The sequence below is a fragment of the Lycorma delicatula genome, chromosome 5 (genome assembly GCF_047948215.1).
Source record: "Lycorma delicatula isolate Av1 chromosome 5, ASM4794821v1, whole genome shotgun sequence".
In the NCBI taxonomy this organism is placed as follows: Eukaryota; Metazoa; Arthropoda; class Insecta; order Hemiptera; family Fulgoridae; genus Lycorma; species Lycorma delicatula.
The window spans coordinates 70574009-70593568 of NC_134459.1; the positions used below are offsets into that span (position 1 = coordinate 70574009).

The 19560-nt window shown below is 30.8% G+C and overlaps 1 protein-coding gene across 3 annotated transcripts in view; it reads left to right on the top strand.

Annotated features, from left to right (window-relative positions):
- LOC142325068 (uncharacterized) overlaps positions 1-19560 on the top strand; it is a 968357-nt gene that overhangs the window by 736583 nt on the left and 212214 nt on the right. For all 3 annotated transcript variants that reach the window (XM_075366386.1, XM_075366387.1, XM_075366389.1), the window contains exon 7: positions 2471-2786. In XM_075366386.1, the coding sequence (XP_075222501.1) occupies positions 2471-2786 (316 nt within the window). The remainder of the gene's footprint in view (positions 1-2470; positions 2787-19560) is intronic.

Here is a 19560-nt window from a genome sequence, read left to right on the forward strand (position 1 = left end):
GGAAGTAGAATTACTAAACATGGACGAAGCAGGAGCGATATAAAATGCTGAATAGCACAGGAGAAACGAGCCTTCAGTTAGAAATATAATTAGTTTACATCAAAAATTAATTTAAATGTCAGGACAACATTTTTGAAAGTATACGTTCGGAGTGTCGCTTTATATGGAAGTGAAACTTGGACGATCGGAGTATCTGAGAAGAAAAGATTAGAAGCTTTTGAAATGTGGTGCTATAGGAGAATGTTAAAAATCAGATGGTTGGATAAAGTGACAAATGAATAGGTGTTGCGGCAAATAGATGAAGAAAGAAGCGTTTGGAAAAATATAGCATATAGCTAAAAGAAGAGACAGACTTATAAGCTACATATTAAGGCATCCTGGAATAGTCGCTTTAATATTGGAGGGATAGGTAGAAGGAAAAAATTGTGCAAGCAGGCAAGGTTTGGAATATGTAAAACAAATTGTTAGGAATGTAGGATGTAGTGGGTATACGAAATGAAACGACTAGCAGTAGATAGGGAATCCTGGAGAGCTGCATCAAACCAGTCAAATGACTGAAGACCAAAAAAAAGTTTACAAATATTCATAAATTTCATATTAAATATACATATAAATTTGCTATATATATAGCAAATTTCATTAAAACATCTCAGTCCGTTTTTAAGGCATACATTTTTATTGAAAAAATGAAAAATAGCGAACAGAGGGAAACTAAGCAAAATAGGGCATTTATCTAGATAAATTTTTTGTGACCTGAATCAGGCTTTTAAGTACGGTTGACACCTCCCGAAACGGCTATTATTACAGCTATTATTAGGAAGCGAAATAAATGGCAGACAGCGGGAAAATAAAGCGAGATAGCGGATTTGCCCTTATTAACTTTTTTATTTACTTTGATGGGTCCTTTAAGTTTGGCCAACACCTCCTGAAACATCTTTTTGTGGAAGAAATAAAACACAAAAATATATATGAGTCTTCTGTTTCACTATTATTTGAAGGAGGTCGAAAATCAGGCCAAAACTGGTATGCATATAGCCAAAAATTCGAAATTATAAATTTGTATAACATCTAAAAAATATATATTTTTGAATATTTTACCTTTGAAAATTCCAAAATGGCACATTAATAGCTCCTAAAATATCTGTTTTATCGAATAATGTTTAGTTTAAATTGTTAAACCTTATATGTAATCATATAAGTTCAACCCAGATCATATAAGTTCAGTGTCAGTTTTTTTTGTTAAAAACTTTTAACAAGTTTTTAAATTTCAAATTTTCAAATTTCAAATTTTTCAGTAAACGCGTTTTCGAAATATGAGATGAAAACTGTTTAGAAATAATGGTTGAATGTTCTCCCTCCCGTAATCCCGTTTGACTTAAAATTTTGGAATTTTAAAAACATAATAATGAAATTCTAAGTATTAAAGCTCAATTTACTAAGATCACTATAAAAAATAAACGATTCAAAATTTATGAATTTTTCACAAAATTTAATGCCATCAATATAGAAAATTTTTTTGTCAGTTCGAACATATTAATCAAAATACATTTTTTTTTCTTGCAGTTCATTTTATTTCTTTGAATATTTGTATATTTGAACAAATTTAAACACTTTTCACCATTAACTCGCCTTAATTGTTATATTAGTTTTTATACATTCTCTACGTTTAATATATTCGAGAAATAAATCGATGCTGCCCTCAAATCACAGCTATGTTTTTTCTCTTACTGGTTCTTTGTCGTTTCAAAATCCTCTTTCTCTAATGGTATAATTCTATCCCAGAATAAGAAATTAAAGTTAGTATTTTATAATACAAATTATCTTGATTTTATTGTACCCAATTCATGTACCCAGAGTAACTTAGATATTTACTCTGGGTAAGTATATATATTTTAAGTAAGTATATTTTTTTCTTTCAATCACATAAACTTACAATTTTAATCGTCTTGTTAACAAGTTTTCTTTTATCGGGTCGGGAGGTCGGAATCAATTTGGTTATTTTTCAATAGGTTTGCTGACATAAACTTGCATTCAGTGTTGACCCTTAGTTTTATTTACCGGATGGAGCTAAGAAAAAGCGATTTTATCAAGTGTAAGGAAATTATCAATTACGATTAAGTTTACCAATGACTGCAATTTATTGCTTCCATAAAGTGTCATTATTATGTTATTTGGTGCAACCATCTTCCTCTGATATCTTTATGTTTTTAAGCCAGAATTAAGATCACCCTAATTAAAAAATATTTATATAAAATGTTTTTATTTTTGAATCTTTTAAATAATTTTTAATTACTTATGTACAATGAATCTGTAAAGAATTGATGAAAATGCTATCATATCAAAATCTACGTTCAGTTTTGGTTTAATAGCTTGATTGATTTATTACACGCATTGAAAATGCAAAACGCACTACAGTAATAATAATAATAATGATTCACAATGATTTATTTATATCCTGTATTTTTTCTAGGAATGGGCATATGTTAACTCATCGTAACAAAAAACCGTACGAGTGCAAAGCAGAAGGTTGTGGAAAGTCATATTGCGACGCCCGTTCTTTAAGACGTCATACGGAAAACCATCATTCAGCCTCCAGTACGACATCACCGTCCTCGCCTCTGGCCGGTTCGTGTATACAGTATGCACCACCGCCACCAGCTGCACCACCACCTACCTCCACTGGCACGTCTAGCAGCAATACAAAACCTGCCCCTAGTCAACTACAGCGGTTACTCGCTTCAGAGCCTTCCACTTCAACGCCTTCTAGCTCTTCCACTTCCTCTAAGGTAATTAGTTTTTATTTAATGTTTTTTCTGGTGGTTTTGAAGAAGAATATTTCATCCTATTATTATAACGATAATAAAATGTATAATATACATATATATATATATACACGCGCACGCGCGCGCGCACAAAGAATGATTTCAAATTGCATGGCAATCTCTGGGGAGACGATTCTATAGCCAAAAATAAGAAAAAAAGGTTTATATAAATATAAGTCAAAATATAGGTTCATTAGCGAGTTTTGGCTCGCGAAATATTTAGCCCTGCTTTCTGCTCCCTTAGTAAAATTAAACCGCACTAAAATTGGGGTAAAGATTGAGCTGTAAATTTGGTGGTTCCTTATGGTTTTTGATCTAAGAAATTTAATAAAAGAGGTCCTAGACCTGAATCTCACTTATTTTAAGTAAAACGGGATAAAGTGCGAAATGGTTTTGTCGAAAAATACACTTTTAGGTTTGGAATAAAATAGCTTTGATAATTTACTAGTATACAAATAAAAAATTTTAGTTAATTTTGAAGATAATTTAATTCTGAGAAAATTAAATAACGAAATTTAAATAACGTCTATTAAAATTAAACACAAATTTGAGAAGTTTTGCTTTAATAAGAAATAAAACGCATAAACTTCGATGCTGATCGTTTTGTGAGAAATGGCAGCGATGAAAAAGTAATATTGAATGCGATACAAGTATCTTCCACCTCAAAAGCACCAGAAGGAATGTTACGAAAGCAACAATTATACCCATTCTATACAACACGTATCACCTGATTTTGGTAAACGGATGAAAGTCTGTCGAAAGTTAATTACAAAATTTAGTCATCCCGATTTCCTAAGTAATATTTTAATTATCGATGAATCCTGTTTTATAAGAAAAGGCACTGTAATTGTCGAAGCACACACTTGGGCAGAGAAGAAAATCTCCATGAGGGTGCTACAAGTCATTTCCAACGCAATTTTTTGTTTAATGTATGGTGTGACCTTCTTGGTGATAATCTTATAGGCCCTTTTTTCTTACCGCCAAGGCTCAATGGAGAGCGGTACTTGCATTTTTTACAAACAAATCTAATACAACTTTTGTATATCCCACTTGCAGGTAGAGTGCAGATGTAGTTTTTCAATGAGGGCGTACCAGCCCACTACTGTCGTGATATGATGAATCATTTAAATAACAATTTAGTAAGCAATGGATTAGTCGAAAAGGATCAGTGAAATCGCCAACCCGATTTCACGGCAGCGGACCTTTTACTTTGGGCTTGGATGAAGTCGTAAGTCTATTCCGCTTATATTTGCACACATGAAGAGTTGAGACATCGTATAATTAAGCTGGAGCTATTACTTGGAATAATAATGATGCTGTTAGATTTGCCCAGCTAGCGTGGATCGTTGAGCTTAACTATGCATTGAACAAAATGGCGGTCATATTAAGCAACTGCATTGAAGAAATGTTTGCAGCTTTATCAAGTAACCATTTTGATATTTAATCATTTTTAGAAAAAACCAAAAAGTATGTTAATTTTTATTTTTTAAATCTATTTTTTATTATTTTCTTTTTGTTTTTGATAAGTTTCATTTGTTTCATTTACATCACGTTCAAACATTGATAAAAATGTTCCTGTTTTAAATTGAATCACCTTTCCGATCCAGTTTGTGTTTTTGTTTTTAACTAAATTTGAACTTCTCAAATTTGTGTTTAATTTTAATACACAATTCTTTTCCCAGAATTAAATTCTCTACAAAGTTAACTAGAAATTTTTGTTTATTGGTAAATTAACAAAGTTATTTTATTCCCAACCTAAAAAAGTGTATTTTTCGACAAAACCTTTTCGTGTTTTACCCAGTTTTTCTTAAAATCTAAGTGGGGTAGAGGTTTGGGACCTCTTTTATTCAATTTCTTAGATCGAAAACCATAAGGAACCACCAAATTTACTGCTCAATTTTTACCCCAAGAATTTTAGTACGGTTTATTAAACAGAAGAAGCAGAAAGCAAGGCTAAATTTTTCGCGAGCTAAAACTCGCTAACGAACTTATATTTATATGAGATTCTTTCTTATTTTTGGCCATAGAATTATCTCCCGAGAGACTGCTACGCAATCTGGAATCATTCTGTGTGTGTATATATATATATATATATATATATATATATATATATATTTTTTATCAACTTAATAAAGGTGATTTCACTTATCTTAACCACAAAAGTTTGCAGCGAATAAATTTTATTTTTCAAAATCTTACCTAAGGAATAAAGTTTGTATCCGTTAAACCAGGTATTAGTCGATTCGGATTTTTTTCATACCTTTTTTGGTGTGCATTAGAAAAAAAAATCATTCAAATACTTTTATAAACTTCTGGAGAAGATGAATTTTAATAACTTAACTCCCTAAGAACAATACAGGATCTTGCCTAATAGTGTTATGAAGCCAGAGGAAATGAAGTGACTTTTTCAAAGGGTTATCGTGAATTACGAACAAATATTATTATTATTCTATAAAATGTTTTCTCATAGTTTTTTATTAAAATTTATCTATATTCCAATTTATATCATTACTAAAGTAATAACGTTTAAAAAATGATAAACGTAAACAATAACTTTTGATTCAAAAACATAAATTTACGTACAAAAGTTAAAGCCAACATCATTAAATATAAATAAAAAGGGAAATGTGATTACGGAAATGAAAATAAACTAACGATAATGAGGACGCAAAGACTTCTGTGTTAAATATAGATGATTTTAAGCGGTATTTTCTGTTAATACACCTCATAAAACCTGTATTTAGATCTGAAAAATGACTAAATTTACTATTAAATAAAAATTGTTAAAATTTACTTATTCCAACGCTAAAAATATAACACAAAACGTTAGAATACTTAGAACACAAAGACGTGGGAAACTACATAAATTGAGATCATGTACGGAATCAAATTGCACTATTTCTAAAGTTTTAATAATTCTAATTTGAATGTAGATTACATTAATTTTTTTTTTTTCATTAGATTCCAAATGGATTAACATAATGTAATAGTGTAATTATGTTAGAGTCTGTCTTGAATCTCAGTGTCACAAACAGAATTACCGTAAACGGTAAACAGAATAATGGTAAAATACGCTTGGTTGTTAGATTTTTAATTGGAAAATATTTGCTAACTTTATATTCTATAGTAATAAGTGAAAGTATATTAAATAGATATAAATTCTTTATGTACTTCGTATAAATCCAACAAAATACTTATAAATCTTATAGGAATCTATATAAATATACACTCTGCATTATTATCTTTAATAAGCTATAAAGTTTCTGATGGAAAGGTGTATGTGTAGGTGTGTGTGTGTGTATGTTGGTGTGTGTGTACGCGTGAGTGGATTTTGGTGGGATGTGGGTGTGTGTGTGATTCTATATGTCTGTATGTTTTATTATGGATATTAAAATCTACGTTCCTTTAAGGCAGTATGTTTTTCTACGATGTAGATTTATTGGAAAATATTTGAGGAAAATTTCCTCTCAGTTGAATGTTTGGATGGGAGCTGAGGTGAAGAAATGATACAAGCAAGAAACCAATCTTATTGAGTAGCAGGGCGGGCTGCTTCAGCTGCATCCTAGCAAACACCATACAAATTCCCTTACACTTTTCTCCTTATAAATACTGGAATAGCACAAAAATTGTGAATCGTTCTACAAGATTCTTTTTCCTTCATATTCGTCCTTCAAAAAAACTGTTTCTCATCCGACAACTATGATTCGTTTTTATTATTTTTTCCCCTTTCATTAAATTTATATTTCTTAAATAAAATATATATTAGAAAAAAATTTTTTTTTCATCGTTAAATTACAACACGTACTTGTTTTTTTATCGTTTTCACTTTAAAATGGAACAGTCAAATTGATCTGAAGGTACGTGACTGGAAGGAAAATTTCAATAGATTTGTATTGAGAAGGGAATAAAACAGTATACATTATTACAAGAGATAAGTTTTTACATACATTAAATACACAAAAGATGGACAAGCATTGTAGATATGGAAAAGGACAGCATAATCAAGCTGAGTTTTTTCTTTTGTAAGAACAAAGCTGACCAGTCACTCGTTTTTGTGTTTGGCACATGCTCCTCATTTAATGGATGTTTCTATTCAGATTTATTGGTCGGAATTTCATATAACCGTTCTATTTCATCATACTTCTTTAGGAATTAAGCACAACGCAATACCTTTGACAGAGTTGTTCTATAACAACTCTGCTTAACAAGTCGCTTGATTCGATGTATCTCACTTCGGCAATCAAGTTTTTTATGTTCTTAGAATAGCAATAACGGAAGTCTTTATTCCATATACTTTAATTCCGTACTCTGACACCATATTTTCCATCGGGATTCTGAGGTTTTATATAAAAAATATTGCATTGTACAGTATTTCAGTTAATCAGGTACAAAATTTAAAATGTTCTTTCTCTGTTGGAAGGATGATTTGAAGTGTATTCCTTGATTCATATTTCTTGAAAATTTTCATCCAAATGTTATTTATATATTTATTTATTAGTTTTTATTTTTATTTTGTTTTTTTTTTGTATTTGGAATTTTTTTGAAACAATCTTCAATTTCTTTCCTCGATACAAAGAATAGATGAGTTGAATGTCCATTATTGAATTGAAGGAAAGAAAGCCCAACAGCTACAACTCCTGTACATTTAGTTTTATTTTGGTTGGCATCCTGTAACAGTTGCCGGTGTATGATAATGAAATGAATTTTCGTAGCGTGTGAAAAAATCCAATGTCCGACCAGGACTCGAACCTCCGGATTATTTAAATAATCCGGAGGTACATTTAAAAATACAGTATCAATCATAGATACCTTATTTACAAAGGTTTATTTTTTTAAGTGCTTAAAATACCCTTTGTTATAAACAAAGAAATATCGTGTGATGATAAGGCTATTTATTAAATTAGTATATTTTAAGAAAAATTAAAATTATTATTATTTTTCAATAAAGTTAACGTTTTTAGAATGATCAAAATTTCTTAAAAATATTCAATACAAATTAAAAACATTTTCTTTTTAATTATATTTAAATTTTAGTTAACGAATTTTAACTCTTATAAGACAGCGCCAAATAAAAACAAAAAAGTAACCGTTATTGTTTTTAATTTGGAGATGTCATCTAAGATTCGAATCGTTTAGAATAATTTAAAGAATTATTTTGTGAGTTTTAGTTGTTTTTACTAACTTGTACGAAGTAAAGGAAGTATTGTGAACGCGAAAAATGTCGGTTTTCAGATTTTAACGGAAATATCCATTTTGACCATCCTAAATCCATTTTGACTAGTTTCGGCGTGACGTCTGAACGTACGGATGTATCTCACATAAATCAAACGATTAGCTTAGAATGTTGAAATTTTAGATTTAGGACTGTTGTGCACCTCCACTTTTGATGGCAGTCGACTGGACCAAAAGTGTTCATAAAGCTCAAAATCTAAAAAAATTTGGATCATGACTTTTTCTTAAATGAACTTTTTAATTTTTTTTAATTGCCAAGTGCGGATGTAAGCATTCTGATAGTTTGACATCCGGAAAATTGAGCTTCTGTATAGGTTATGAATTATAAAATAATCATAATTTTCTCCGTAGAACAACGCCTGTTGGTCTTGAATAAGACATTTTCAATTTTAATGTGTTTAATTTAGTAATAGAAAGCACTGGAAATAGAATAATTAATAATTTTAATTCATAGACTGATAGCTTTGACTGTTAAAATTTATGATTAAAACTATATTTTCCATATTTCTCTTTTTTATTCATTTTCTTATTCACGTAATAAGAATTTATACATTTATTTATTTTTTATTTATTGAAATAAATAAATATTTTATTTATCTAAATTCGTAAAATCATTTTCATTTGTATAAGTGATAGAGATTATTATTACTTTAATGAATTTAGATAGATAAAATAAAATCTTTCAATAGAATTTAATTTTAACCTCTATAAAAATATCAGAAAAATTCATCAACATCGTTTCTCAGGTTACAGAATGTTTTTAAAAAAAATTAATTCCGAGTACTTTAATTACATTATAATACTTTAATTGTACTTTCCTTTTTGTATATTAATCGTTTCGGTATTTATCGTAATATAAGGTTTGTCGGAGATGTTTATAGCCTACGATAATTTAAAACATCCAAACAAATACTACGTCAGGCGATGCAGATGTCATCGCCTATATTTTTTATAATGATTTTCAGCAAGAAAATAATGTTTAACCATATTTTAAAAAAGGAAAGACATTTTAGGCACATCCTGTCTCAGTATTTCAAATGGACAGTGCTTCAGATCGCATCTATATTTCAAATGATATTTTTACCGAGTGTAAAAGCAAAAAGCACCCGTTACCCTGTTAGCCATTAGCCTTGTTTATTCGTATGTTATATGAACATTGTTCCTGTCCAATGATGTCTACTCTGTGTCTGCCATTTTTCCTTCCGGATAACAAAAAAAAAAGAGACTAGTCGGTTGTTTCCCCATTTCATGCTCGGAATCCCAAAATACGGCTGTTTATCAACAAAATAAATATACACCCAGTTCCTCTAAACAATGAAAACGCTTCTACTACTACTACCATTTCCTCACCTTGTCTACCCGACCGATGTACCGCTATAGTTAGTCGGTCCATTCAGCTGTCGCCGCCGCCGCGCGCTATCCATTGGGCCAGCTCATTCATTTCACTCCCCACCCACCGTCATTATACCGCGACTTAACAGCACCAAACGGGCTATCCATCCGTCCAATAAAAAACGTGCTTCATAAATCATTGCATATTCATTGAGCTCAAAATTATAAATCATTTACATTTTTCAAGTGCATTTTGTATTTTTTAATACAAGGCTTCTACATAAAAAAAGATGGTTTTACATTTTATTTCCTGTTATCCATTTTTTTCTTTATGTATGTTCGTTATTTATAAAAAAAAACCCCAGGATAAATGTCGCTCATTATGCGAAGTAACTAATTTTAAATAGTCAAGTTATAATCTGCTTTTATTATTATTATTATTTAAAATCATCTTGTTTGATAATCCCAATTTTTTGAATGTGTTTTTAATAAACTTACATCTTATGAATGTAACTAAATAAAATATATTAAAACCCTAAAAGAGATAATTCTGGATTTTTTTACTTCCTTGTACGAAGTAAAGTCAATACTTATTACAATTTTTTTATTGATGCTTATCAATCGCCAAGTAAAATAAAAATTTTAACACAGAATGTTCTGGAATTTTTACGCATAAATATTTTTACATCTTTTGTGAAGAGAGACGAAAGTCCACTTCCGGAAAGGTTTCATGAAAGAGTAGGTATTTCTGAAAAAAGAATTCATAACGGTATATTTAAAGGATCACTTCAGAAATACCTAACACAGATTGGCTGGTAATGGGTTTATAATTTAAAGTTTAAGAAAGAATTACACATATATTCAAATTTCTGTTAATTTGATTTTTTTTTTAAATCTTTTTAGTTCAGATTTAATGCAATCATGATGATGTGTTTATTATTAGAATTTATTTTACTTATAAATTTTATTCGGCACTTTCCTAAGTCAATTTATATTTGTAAAACATGAAAGTAAAAACAGTAAAAGTAAAACAAGTAAATAAATTTACATTGTTATATGTATAAGCCTTTACTAGTTATGAATACGTGGAACACATTATCCTCCAAGAAATCAAACTAGTTTCAATAAGAAAAAAAAATTGCATAAAACCTATTTCAATCTACCAGTAGAGGTAAAAAATGTTTCTAACAAATTTATTTTTATATTTTTACAAAAAAGTGTTTTCATAGTGTATTCAAATGTTTTACGTATATTTAAATTACAAAAGATTCATTTTACGACTTTTTTTATTTATTTATTTTTTGTTTAAATAACGCGCAAATTTCTTACTTTACATTTCATACAGCTCTTATTTGTTTAGCCGCACTTTTAAACTGTAATTTTATATCTAATAAAAAAAAATGTTTTTTTTTTTTTTAATTATATCCGAAATAACTTGTCTGTAAATAAAAAGAAACTTTTTTCAAGTATAGAATTTCTTATTTCTTTAAAAAGCATTTTGTTCGTTTTTCATTGAAGTATCTAATTACTTTATTCATTGTTTTTTAAAATTAACTGTATTGTTGTTTCTTTTTGTTTTTTTATGGAATATTTATGTAAATAAAAACTTTTGAATTCTTTCTTTATATAAAGTTTTTTTTGTGTTTATTTTTTTAAAAGTTATTATTTTTTTAAATTATTAAGAATATACTTTTGTTCAGATGACAGAGCTAATTAATCTGGATTATTTTGTTTTTGTAGATTATTTTTATTTTGATTAGTTTAGACAGTTAACAATGGGAAATTAATAACTTTTAAGTCGCACTGGATCCAACATGTTAAATAGCAACAGCAAATATTAAGTTACATTATGTTATACTACATTACGGTTTGTTTGGATTTCTCAGAATCCTTTTAATTTTAATCAACTAAACTTGTATGAAGTCACTGATTTTTCAGCGAATGATTTTCCTATCTAACAATGAGTTTCGAATTTTTTGTCTTTGATATATTTTCTCTAATTAAAATTTAATGTACATTATAGTTTTAAAATATTACATTATTAAAGTACGGTATATATCTTTGATATGATTCATTTGATAGATAAAATGCTTTTTCTCAACTCACTTATGTGATAATCGTTAAGTCTAAAAAATAGTTATACTACTCCGTGCTACATCCTAATTTATCTGCTTAAAGTGATTTAACTTTTATTTTACAGTTTTAATCCTCATCACTTCCTTCTTTTACCAAATTACTTAACTTTGATGTCTTAATATAATTATATACCATTTTTTAATTTATTTTTTTTTTAATTTGTGAACTTCGAAGAGGGGAAAGAGATCTTAATACATTACTCTATATGGAAAGATGTATTTAATACAACTTTAAGTTATATTACATTCTCTTCCTATATACAGTTAACCTTATTGTTTTCAGTAATTGTTATTATAGTTTATTATTTTTATTATTCATTGCTATTATTATTGTATTATTGTTATACAATATGTTACTCTGTTTTGTATAGTAATTAAATCACGAATATTATGTTAAGTAATTATTTTTCCTTGGTCCTTAGTTCGATTCCTGATTAATATCTGGGCTTTTAAATTATGATAATTTTGATTGAGTGGTTTTTTAAATTCTATGATATGTTTATATTTTTAATGACTAAATTTATAGTTAGTACAATGGGGTTTTGTATCTTCTAGTTTTCAATTTATCCGAGCTTCCGAATAAATAAAAAATCATGTTACTGCACACAAACTAATTGAAATGGTGTTCTAGCGAATGATAGCGTGTTGGCCTTTCATCCGAAGGTTCTGGGTTCGAATTCCGATCAGACACGGCATTTTTCATACGCTACATTAATATATCCCACTCACAAGCTTCAAGCTTACGTCGCGATATCATCAAGCAAAAAAAAATTTTAAATCCAAAAATTCTTAAGCAAAAATATTTTGTCTTTAGTTCTACCTACCTAAGCCTAATCTGTGTTTATCAAAAGATACCATTCTTCATCGTAAGTCAACAGATAAAAAGGAAAATTTGAAAATCTTTATTAAATCGACTTCTGGTTTATAAAATATCAAATTAATTGATTTCGATGAGTGGATGAAATATAATTAACAGATTTTAATGTTAGTTCAGACACAATTGTCGGTGAAAAGTTTAAAGAAAAAATTACATATCCTAAAACAGACAAAACGTTTTTACACAACATACTAGTTGGTGGAACTTTTTTTTTTTTTAATTTAGCGTGTAAGATGAGGAATGGCATGCCGGCCGCCTACCCTGAAGCGGTAGAGCGACGACTATTATCGCCGCTCCAGGAAGCAGCAGATGTTGTTGTCGCCCCCGGGTGTGTGGGAGTCGAACTCACTAAACCAAAAACTGCGCGCAATCTCCATCCGAGAGTCGTACCTGTCTTGAGACATAACACATCCCCCGGACTGTCATGTGACGTTGAACGAAAGACTGGCTTAGGGAATCCAGAGTCCTCACACTTCCTCACCCACACCCTTCCGTGCAAACACAGTCGAACGACAGCTCCACGCGAGGCTGTCCTTCACCCACTCGCCACCCGCGCCATTCTCGTTCTCCTGAGAGCATCTTCTAAATAAAATTTTCAGTGTTAATCGGTCCCGTACACTCCTCACAGCCAAGTCTTTCCTGGGTCCACCTTCGACAAGTGAAGATCACGTGTTCAGGTATCGTCTGCTCTCCTTCTACCGTAAAGGTATGAAACAGCCGTCCCCGGTCAGGAACTGTGTCAGCCAAAAGTTTAGTCCACCAAATCCCCTCCCGATCCCCCGATTAATGTCACGGATTAATCGATGTGTCCCCAGCGTCTTTTATCCGAAACGTCCCAGTGTGCCTGCCATTCTGTCAACATCTCGTCGAATACTGTATTCCTGTCTCTTCGTTCATAGACTTAAATACGCAGTCTGGCGAGCTGTTGAAGAGGCGGAACGCCCGCAGTTACCAGTATCGCCTCAATTGATACAGAGTTATATGCACATGCCATTCTGTGAGCAATTCTTCTTTGCATTCCCACCAACAAGCCTATATTGCGCTCTAATTCAAGTACACGATACCACACTGGGACACCATACAGTAAAATAGAATTAATTATGTGCGCATACAGTCTTTGCTTGAACGTGCCCGGTCCCGTCATGTTACCAAGAACTCTGCTAAGATTCTTATCATATGTTTGGCCTTCTTGCATGTTTTTCTCACTTGAACAGTGAAAAAATGTGTATGGTCGAACCATATACCGAGGTAATTGACTGCATTCAGCGGATGCAGTCAAGTAGCAGAATTGGATCAATTCTTCTTCTTCCGGCCATAACCGTCTTGTTTTCTGAGGAAACAAATGAAGCCCAAAGTGGTATCTACTACACAGAATTTCACTCCTCTATAAAGAAATTCAAAATAGAAAGTTATCGAACAGTTATTATTGGTAAAATTTACATTAATGTCATTTAAAACATCATTGCATGTTGGTTTTACACAGAAACTTAATGAAAAACATAAGCCAAAGTCTTTAGAATTTTTTTTTCAACAATATGTTCTTTTTTCTAAGTAAATATGAATATAAAAAGAAAAACGCTATTAACAAAGTTGTAATACTTTCCAGATATTGGTTTTTTATTCTATGATTAGGTTTTATTGTAAAATTATCATTATACGGTTAAACAAACCAAAAAAAAAATTAATTTAAAAAATCGTTATTCTTTCTGTTCAGTCACTTCTAAAATCACTCTCCAAGAAATTTTTTAATTTTTTTACGTTTACTGTGTTGAAATGAAGAAATGTTTAAAAAAAAAAAAATCACTAAAAATATACAACCAATAAAAAGTTATCTAAGATTTCTTTTTTGGGGGTGGGAGGTGAATTATGAAAAAATTTAATTTTAATATTACTAAAATTTATTATTTAAACTTTTAATAATATTAAAATTTTAAATAAACAAAAAAATGTTTTGAAAATTCAAAAATCGATATTTTTAAACTTCGATCGACTTTTCCACTCACAAAATTGCCTCCAAAGTATTCATTTTTTGGGTCGCTTGCAGTATTACTATGCCTAGGAAACCATTGAAAAAAATTCGGTTAAAAAATATACAATATATGAAAAGATAGCCTTTCTCGATTTTTGAGGAAGGGACAATTTTTTTATTTAATTGTTAACATAAGCATGCATACATAAATGTAGTATGTATATTTAGTATAAAGTGAAGTTATATTTGCAAAGTTTTGAAATAGTTGACTCCCAAAAGTCCCCCCACCACATGAACATATTGATCCTAAATTTTTATCACAAATTGTCCCATATACACCAGTCTCTACAAAATTTCATCAAAATCTGTTTATCTAGTCGAAAGTTATTAAGCTTCAACATGTGTCAGCGTACGGACATTACATTTTTTTTCTTTTTTTTTGGGTTCTTGGGTCATAAAAGTGGAGAAAAGACCCATACCCCATTTTTTGACTGATTACCATACTTTCCTTTTTGCAGCATAAGTCTACAGCTACAATGCCAGGAAAGTAAAAAACAAATAAATTTTTGTAAATTATTAGTTATAATTTACAAAATGTATTTAAAGTAGTGTAATATAGTTTTGGATATAATTCTGTTAAATGAAATACATTATATATTTTTGTATATCATACTTTTTTCTGTGTTTTCTTCTTTCCTTTGTTTATCCGAATTTTTCCTGATTCGAGATAAAGCTGATATCTCAAAGTAGCTGGCTCATCTCAACTTATACGTCTCCATTGTATTTTTAAATTATTACATTACAGTTACATTTTTGGTTACTATCCTCATGATTTAATCTTTTCATGATGTATACATTAAATTTACCTTAGAAAGTACGATAAATTATTTTCGATTACTAGAACTAAGTAAATACTACTTACTGATTGAATTAAGTATATATTTATAAATAGCCCTTAAAAAAACAATAGGTGTTTCTCAGTTTTATTCGTAAAATTCATTACTCTATTCATGTACATTAGTAAAAAAGAGTGTTAATAAATTAATAATTCAATTATTATTAAGTTCATGTAATTTCATTAAATCATATTATTTACAATTATTGACGGTCGGTTCTATTACTGCTATTAGTTGGTCGATGCTATTTCTTCCCCTAAACTTTCCATGACCCTCTTTCCTTTCTGAACATTGTTTTCTGGTTCCACTGATTTGAGGGTAGTAAGGGTATCTATCTCTTTTTTTAGTAGTTGTAATAGTAATAATAGTAGTAGTACTAGCCTTGAAGAGGGGAGGAATAAGGAGTGAGTAGTTGGAAAGAGCGGGGGTGGGTTAAACTCTAATCCGAGTGGAAAGTTTAGATTCATTGGACCGCTTCGACTGTTTCAAAAGGTTTCCCCCCTCTCTCCTTTACTCCTTCCCTTCTGTTCTGCTCTTCCACTTCCTCTTCCTTTCGAAATCCCATCGGGCTTTTGTACGCAAGAGACGATCAAGTTTTCATTAATGCCCGGCCTTACTGTAGGACTATCCGACCCGTGACCGAGACGGGAGGAGAGTGGCCGGTAGACGGCTGTCTCCAGTCTTCTCTCAAATTGAAAACTGTTTCTCTGCCCCGCTCTGTTTAACCGTCAGGACCATCGTTGACTAGAATCTGTACCATGTAATTCTATTTGTATAACTTATACGAAGGAAATGCCCTTTTGATCACCCGAATTGTAAAAAAGTAATAAACTTATAAATGAATTTATAACGGATTATACGTCTCTCTTCTTCATCTTGATTTTTAGCCGGGTTATTATTTCATTTTATTATTCACTGCTGTTAGTAATATTCTACTTTTTCACGGAGAGTTAATCATGACAATTATGTCATAAACCTTTTCTACCAATATCCGACATTGGATTCCAGGTTGGTATTTGGATATTCAACCTTTATTAGTAATATATTCCTTTAATTCGCGACCTCTTATTATTATTATTGCTAATAGTTATTTGTACCCTTTTATTTTCCATTGAAGTTTCTTTTATTTTTTCTTCTTGATTTTTTTGATACTTTTTAAATCATTGAATGATCTAATTTGATTTACACTTCAGGTGAGCTTAATTTTATTTTTCTTGGTAAAGTTGTATTAATTTAGAAATTTTTTATTTTCTCCAAAAAAAAAAATCTATTGAATTGGAGAAACGTTGCCACGATAATTCCTGGAAGGTTCATTCGAGCATCGTAGATTCTCTACAAAATGTTCTCTTTCTACTTTTAAAATTAGATATATATATTAAGAATCTACTAAGCTCAATAAGCATTATCTTAAATTAACCAGGAATGTACTCAAATTTTAACTGTAATCATTTAATAACTAAATTTAAGAAACAATTAATTTACTAAAATGTTGTCTTCAATTACATATATTCGATAAAATAGAACCTAAAATACTGAAAACAATTTAATATTAAATTTCTTAAATTAAAAATTCTAGGGTAGCCGAAATATTCGACATTGCCTTCTAAATGCAACTTCATCGCACATTTAAGAAACTATAAAAACATATTTAATTTAAAGTTTGATCTGAGTTACAATTCTTTCAATTTCTTTTGAAATGCTTTTTTATATATTTTTTTTTTTTTTTTTAGTAATTTATAATTTATACTTTATTTGATTATGCACAATAAAATTTTTATTAAAAATATCGATTTTTTTGATTTTTTTAAGTAATAATTTCATCATCATTTCCTTTTCGGTTTGGCTTATAGAGCAGTTTCATCTCTCCACCGTCTCCTCGGACTTCCCCTTGATCGTCTTCCAATCGTTGCGTAGTTTAAGACTTGTCTGGGTATTCTATCGTCCTATATTCTTAAATGTTATGCTCATTTCTTTCTGAAAGCAAAAATCCTGTCGTAAATAGGTACTACGTTTAAATCTTTTCAAATATCTTTGTTTCTAATTCTGCCCAGATAGGAGATACCAAAGATACTCCGTAGATAAAACATTTCGGCAGCCTGTGTAGAACTCAGATATTTAGATTTTAATAACCAGGTCTCACAATCATATAAAAACAATGTTGTACCCATTTTTAGCTGGCTGTTGATTCTTCATTATTTAAGTTTCGCTTTTTTATAGTTCCAAATAATTATTTTTCACAGTTAATTATAAGAATGGCAATTAAATCAGTAATGAGTAACTCTTAAAAGATCGCATACAACTCTTTGGTTTTGGCACATATCTCGTAGTTATTAAAAATTTCCATAACTTATAAAATATTACACAGATGTCACATTAAAATTTAATAACGTTTTTAAATGCATAAACTCAGTTCATTTCAATTTGTTGTTTTCTCCAACCAGTTTTCCATCTATTGGGTCTAGGTCTAAGTGTGTGCGTTTGTAGGCGAATAAATTACTACTACCGGTTTTCCAGGCCTGACATAGCTGCAGTTTTGGTGCAGTGTAAGTGTAAATGTACCGGTAAATATGTAGTCTGGAACAGACTCAGGTCGACCACTCCTGAGACGCGTGTTAATTGAACTGCAGTCATTAAAAAACGCCGGTATCCACAGTCTATCATTCAAATCTTTTTTTTTTTTTTTATCGACTAAAACCACCCCCTATGGAGTAACCCTACGCATCCCGGAATCACCCCGAGGCATTACTTCGTGATGTGTAGGCCCCCTTACGAACACGTAGATATATCGCGACTTCAATAGTAGTCTGCGACTCAACATATTTCTATTACCGTCAACCTTATTGGTAATTATGGTAAAACCTTGCCTCCTCCTCGGTTTTATTTTTCACTACTGCCCTGATAAACGTGGCCACGACAGCCCAGGACGTCTCACTTCTTAACATTATCTCTCCGATACCGTCCGGGGAGATGGGACCCACTTCTTGGACTACCTGCATTCTCAGAAGCTCCCATCTAGGGCACACAAAAAATGTGTGCAGAATCGACTGCTCCCTTGCAATACACGCACTCACGGGTGTCTCTCCTCCCCGTCTCAAACAGATAGGAGTTAAAACACCCGTGTCCACTAAAGAACTGGGTGAGATAGAAGTCTAACTCCCCCAACCCTCTATTATCCACCCAGTTTTGGACGCTAAGCAGCAATCTTCTTGTCCATCGCCCTTTTTGGGAATCCTCCCATCTACTCTGCCAGCAAACCAACAGATCTCGCCTTGTCTGGTTACTGTTCTTGCCCTCTTTCCTCTCCTTTCTCTCCTTGGCTAGCAGGTCGAGAGGAGGAAGCCCGGCAAGGACCATAGCTGCCTCAAACGAAACGGTACGGTAGGCCGAGACCACACGTATCGCCATTCTTCTTCGTATCCGCTCCAGGATATTCCGGCCTCTGGCCATTCAGATCCGGCCTCCCACACAGCATTCAGATTTATATAAAAGTAACTGATTTTACAAGGATTCGAACCTTAGAACTCTCGACTCAATTCGTAACAATTAGTAAAAATCAGCTGATTTTGCGACGACGAGTTTAACCACTAGACTAATCCAGCGGGTTTCATTTCAATTTACTGAGAATAGAATATTTTCAATAATAATTGCTAATTTATCAAATAGCAATTATTTTGATAAAATTATTTGTTGATAAACATTATTGAATTACTTAAATTAAATATATATATAATACATTGTAGGATTTTTGATGATATAAAAGACGACTGAGTTATCATATTTGAAATAGCAAACTTAAAAAAAAATCTTGTAGTAGGACGTGCGACGACAAAAGGCTAAAAGCCATAGGCTAAAAAAATTACTGTTTATTGTTACTATTTATCTCTTCTTTTTTTTGTTATACTTTTCCTTTCATTATTTTCTTCTGTTTCCTTTGTAAAATGAAAGAAAAGATTCTTACACTAAAAAAAAGGATTTCTTTTAACTTTTTCTTTTCTTTTCTTTTTTTATGATAAGTAGAAAGGTTGGTTCATCCTAAATCTATCTGCTAGAACTAAAGACACCTATATCAATTTTGTTCGTCCGTCCATCTGCTGTATCATATTCTCTCTCTCTCGCTCTCTCTTTGTTTACTCATCTCTTATTTCTCAATTAATTTTAAACGAATGTTGTATTTAAATATATCTTTATATTTTAAATTAACAAGTAGTAGTTTAAAATATTTAAATTCCATACGTTAAATTTTAAATTAATACAAAATCATCAAATCTTTTTGTAACTGCGCTATAAAATAATCATT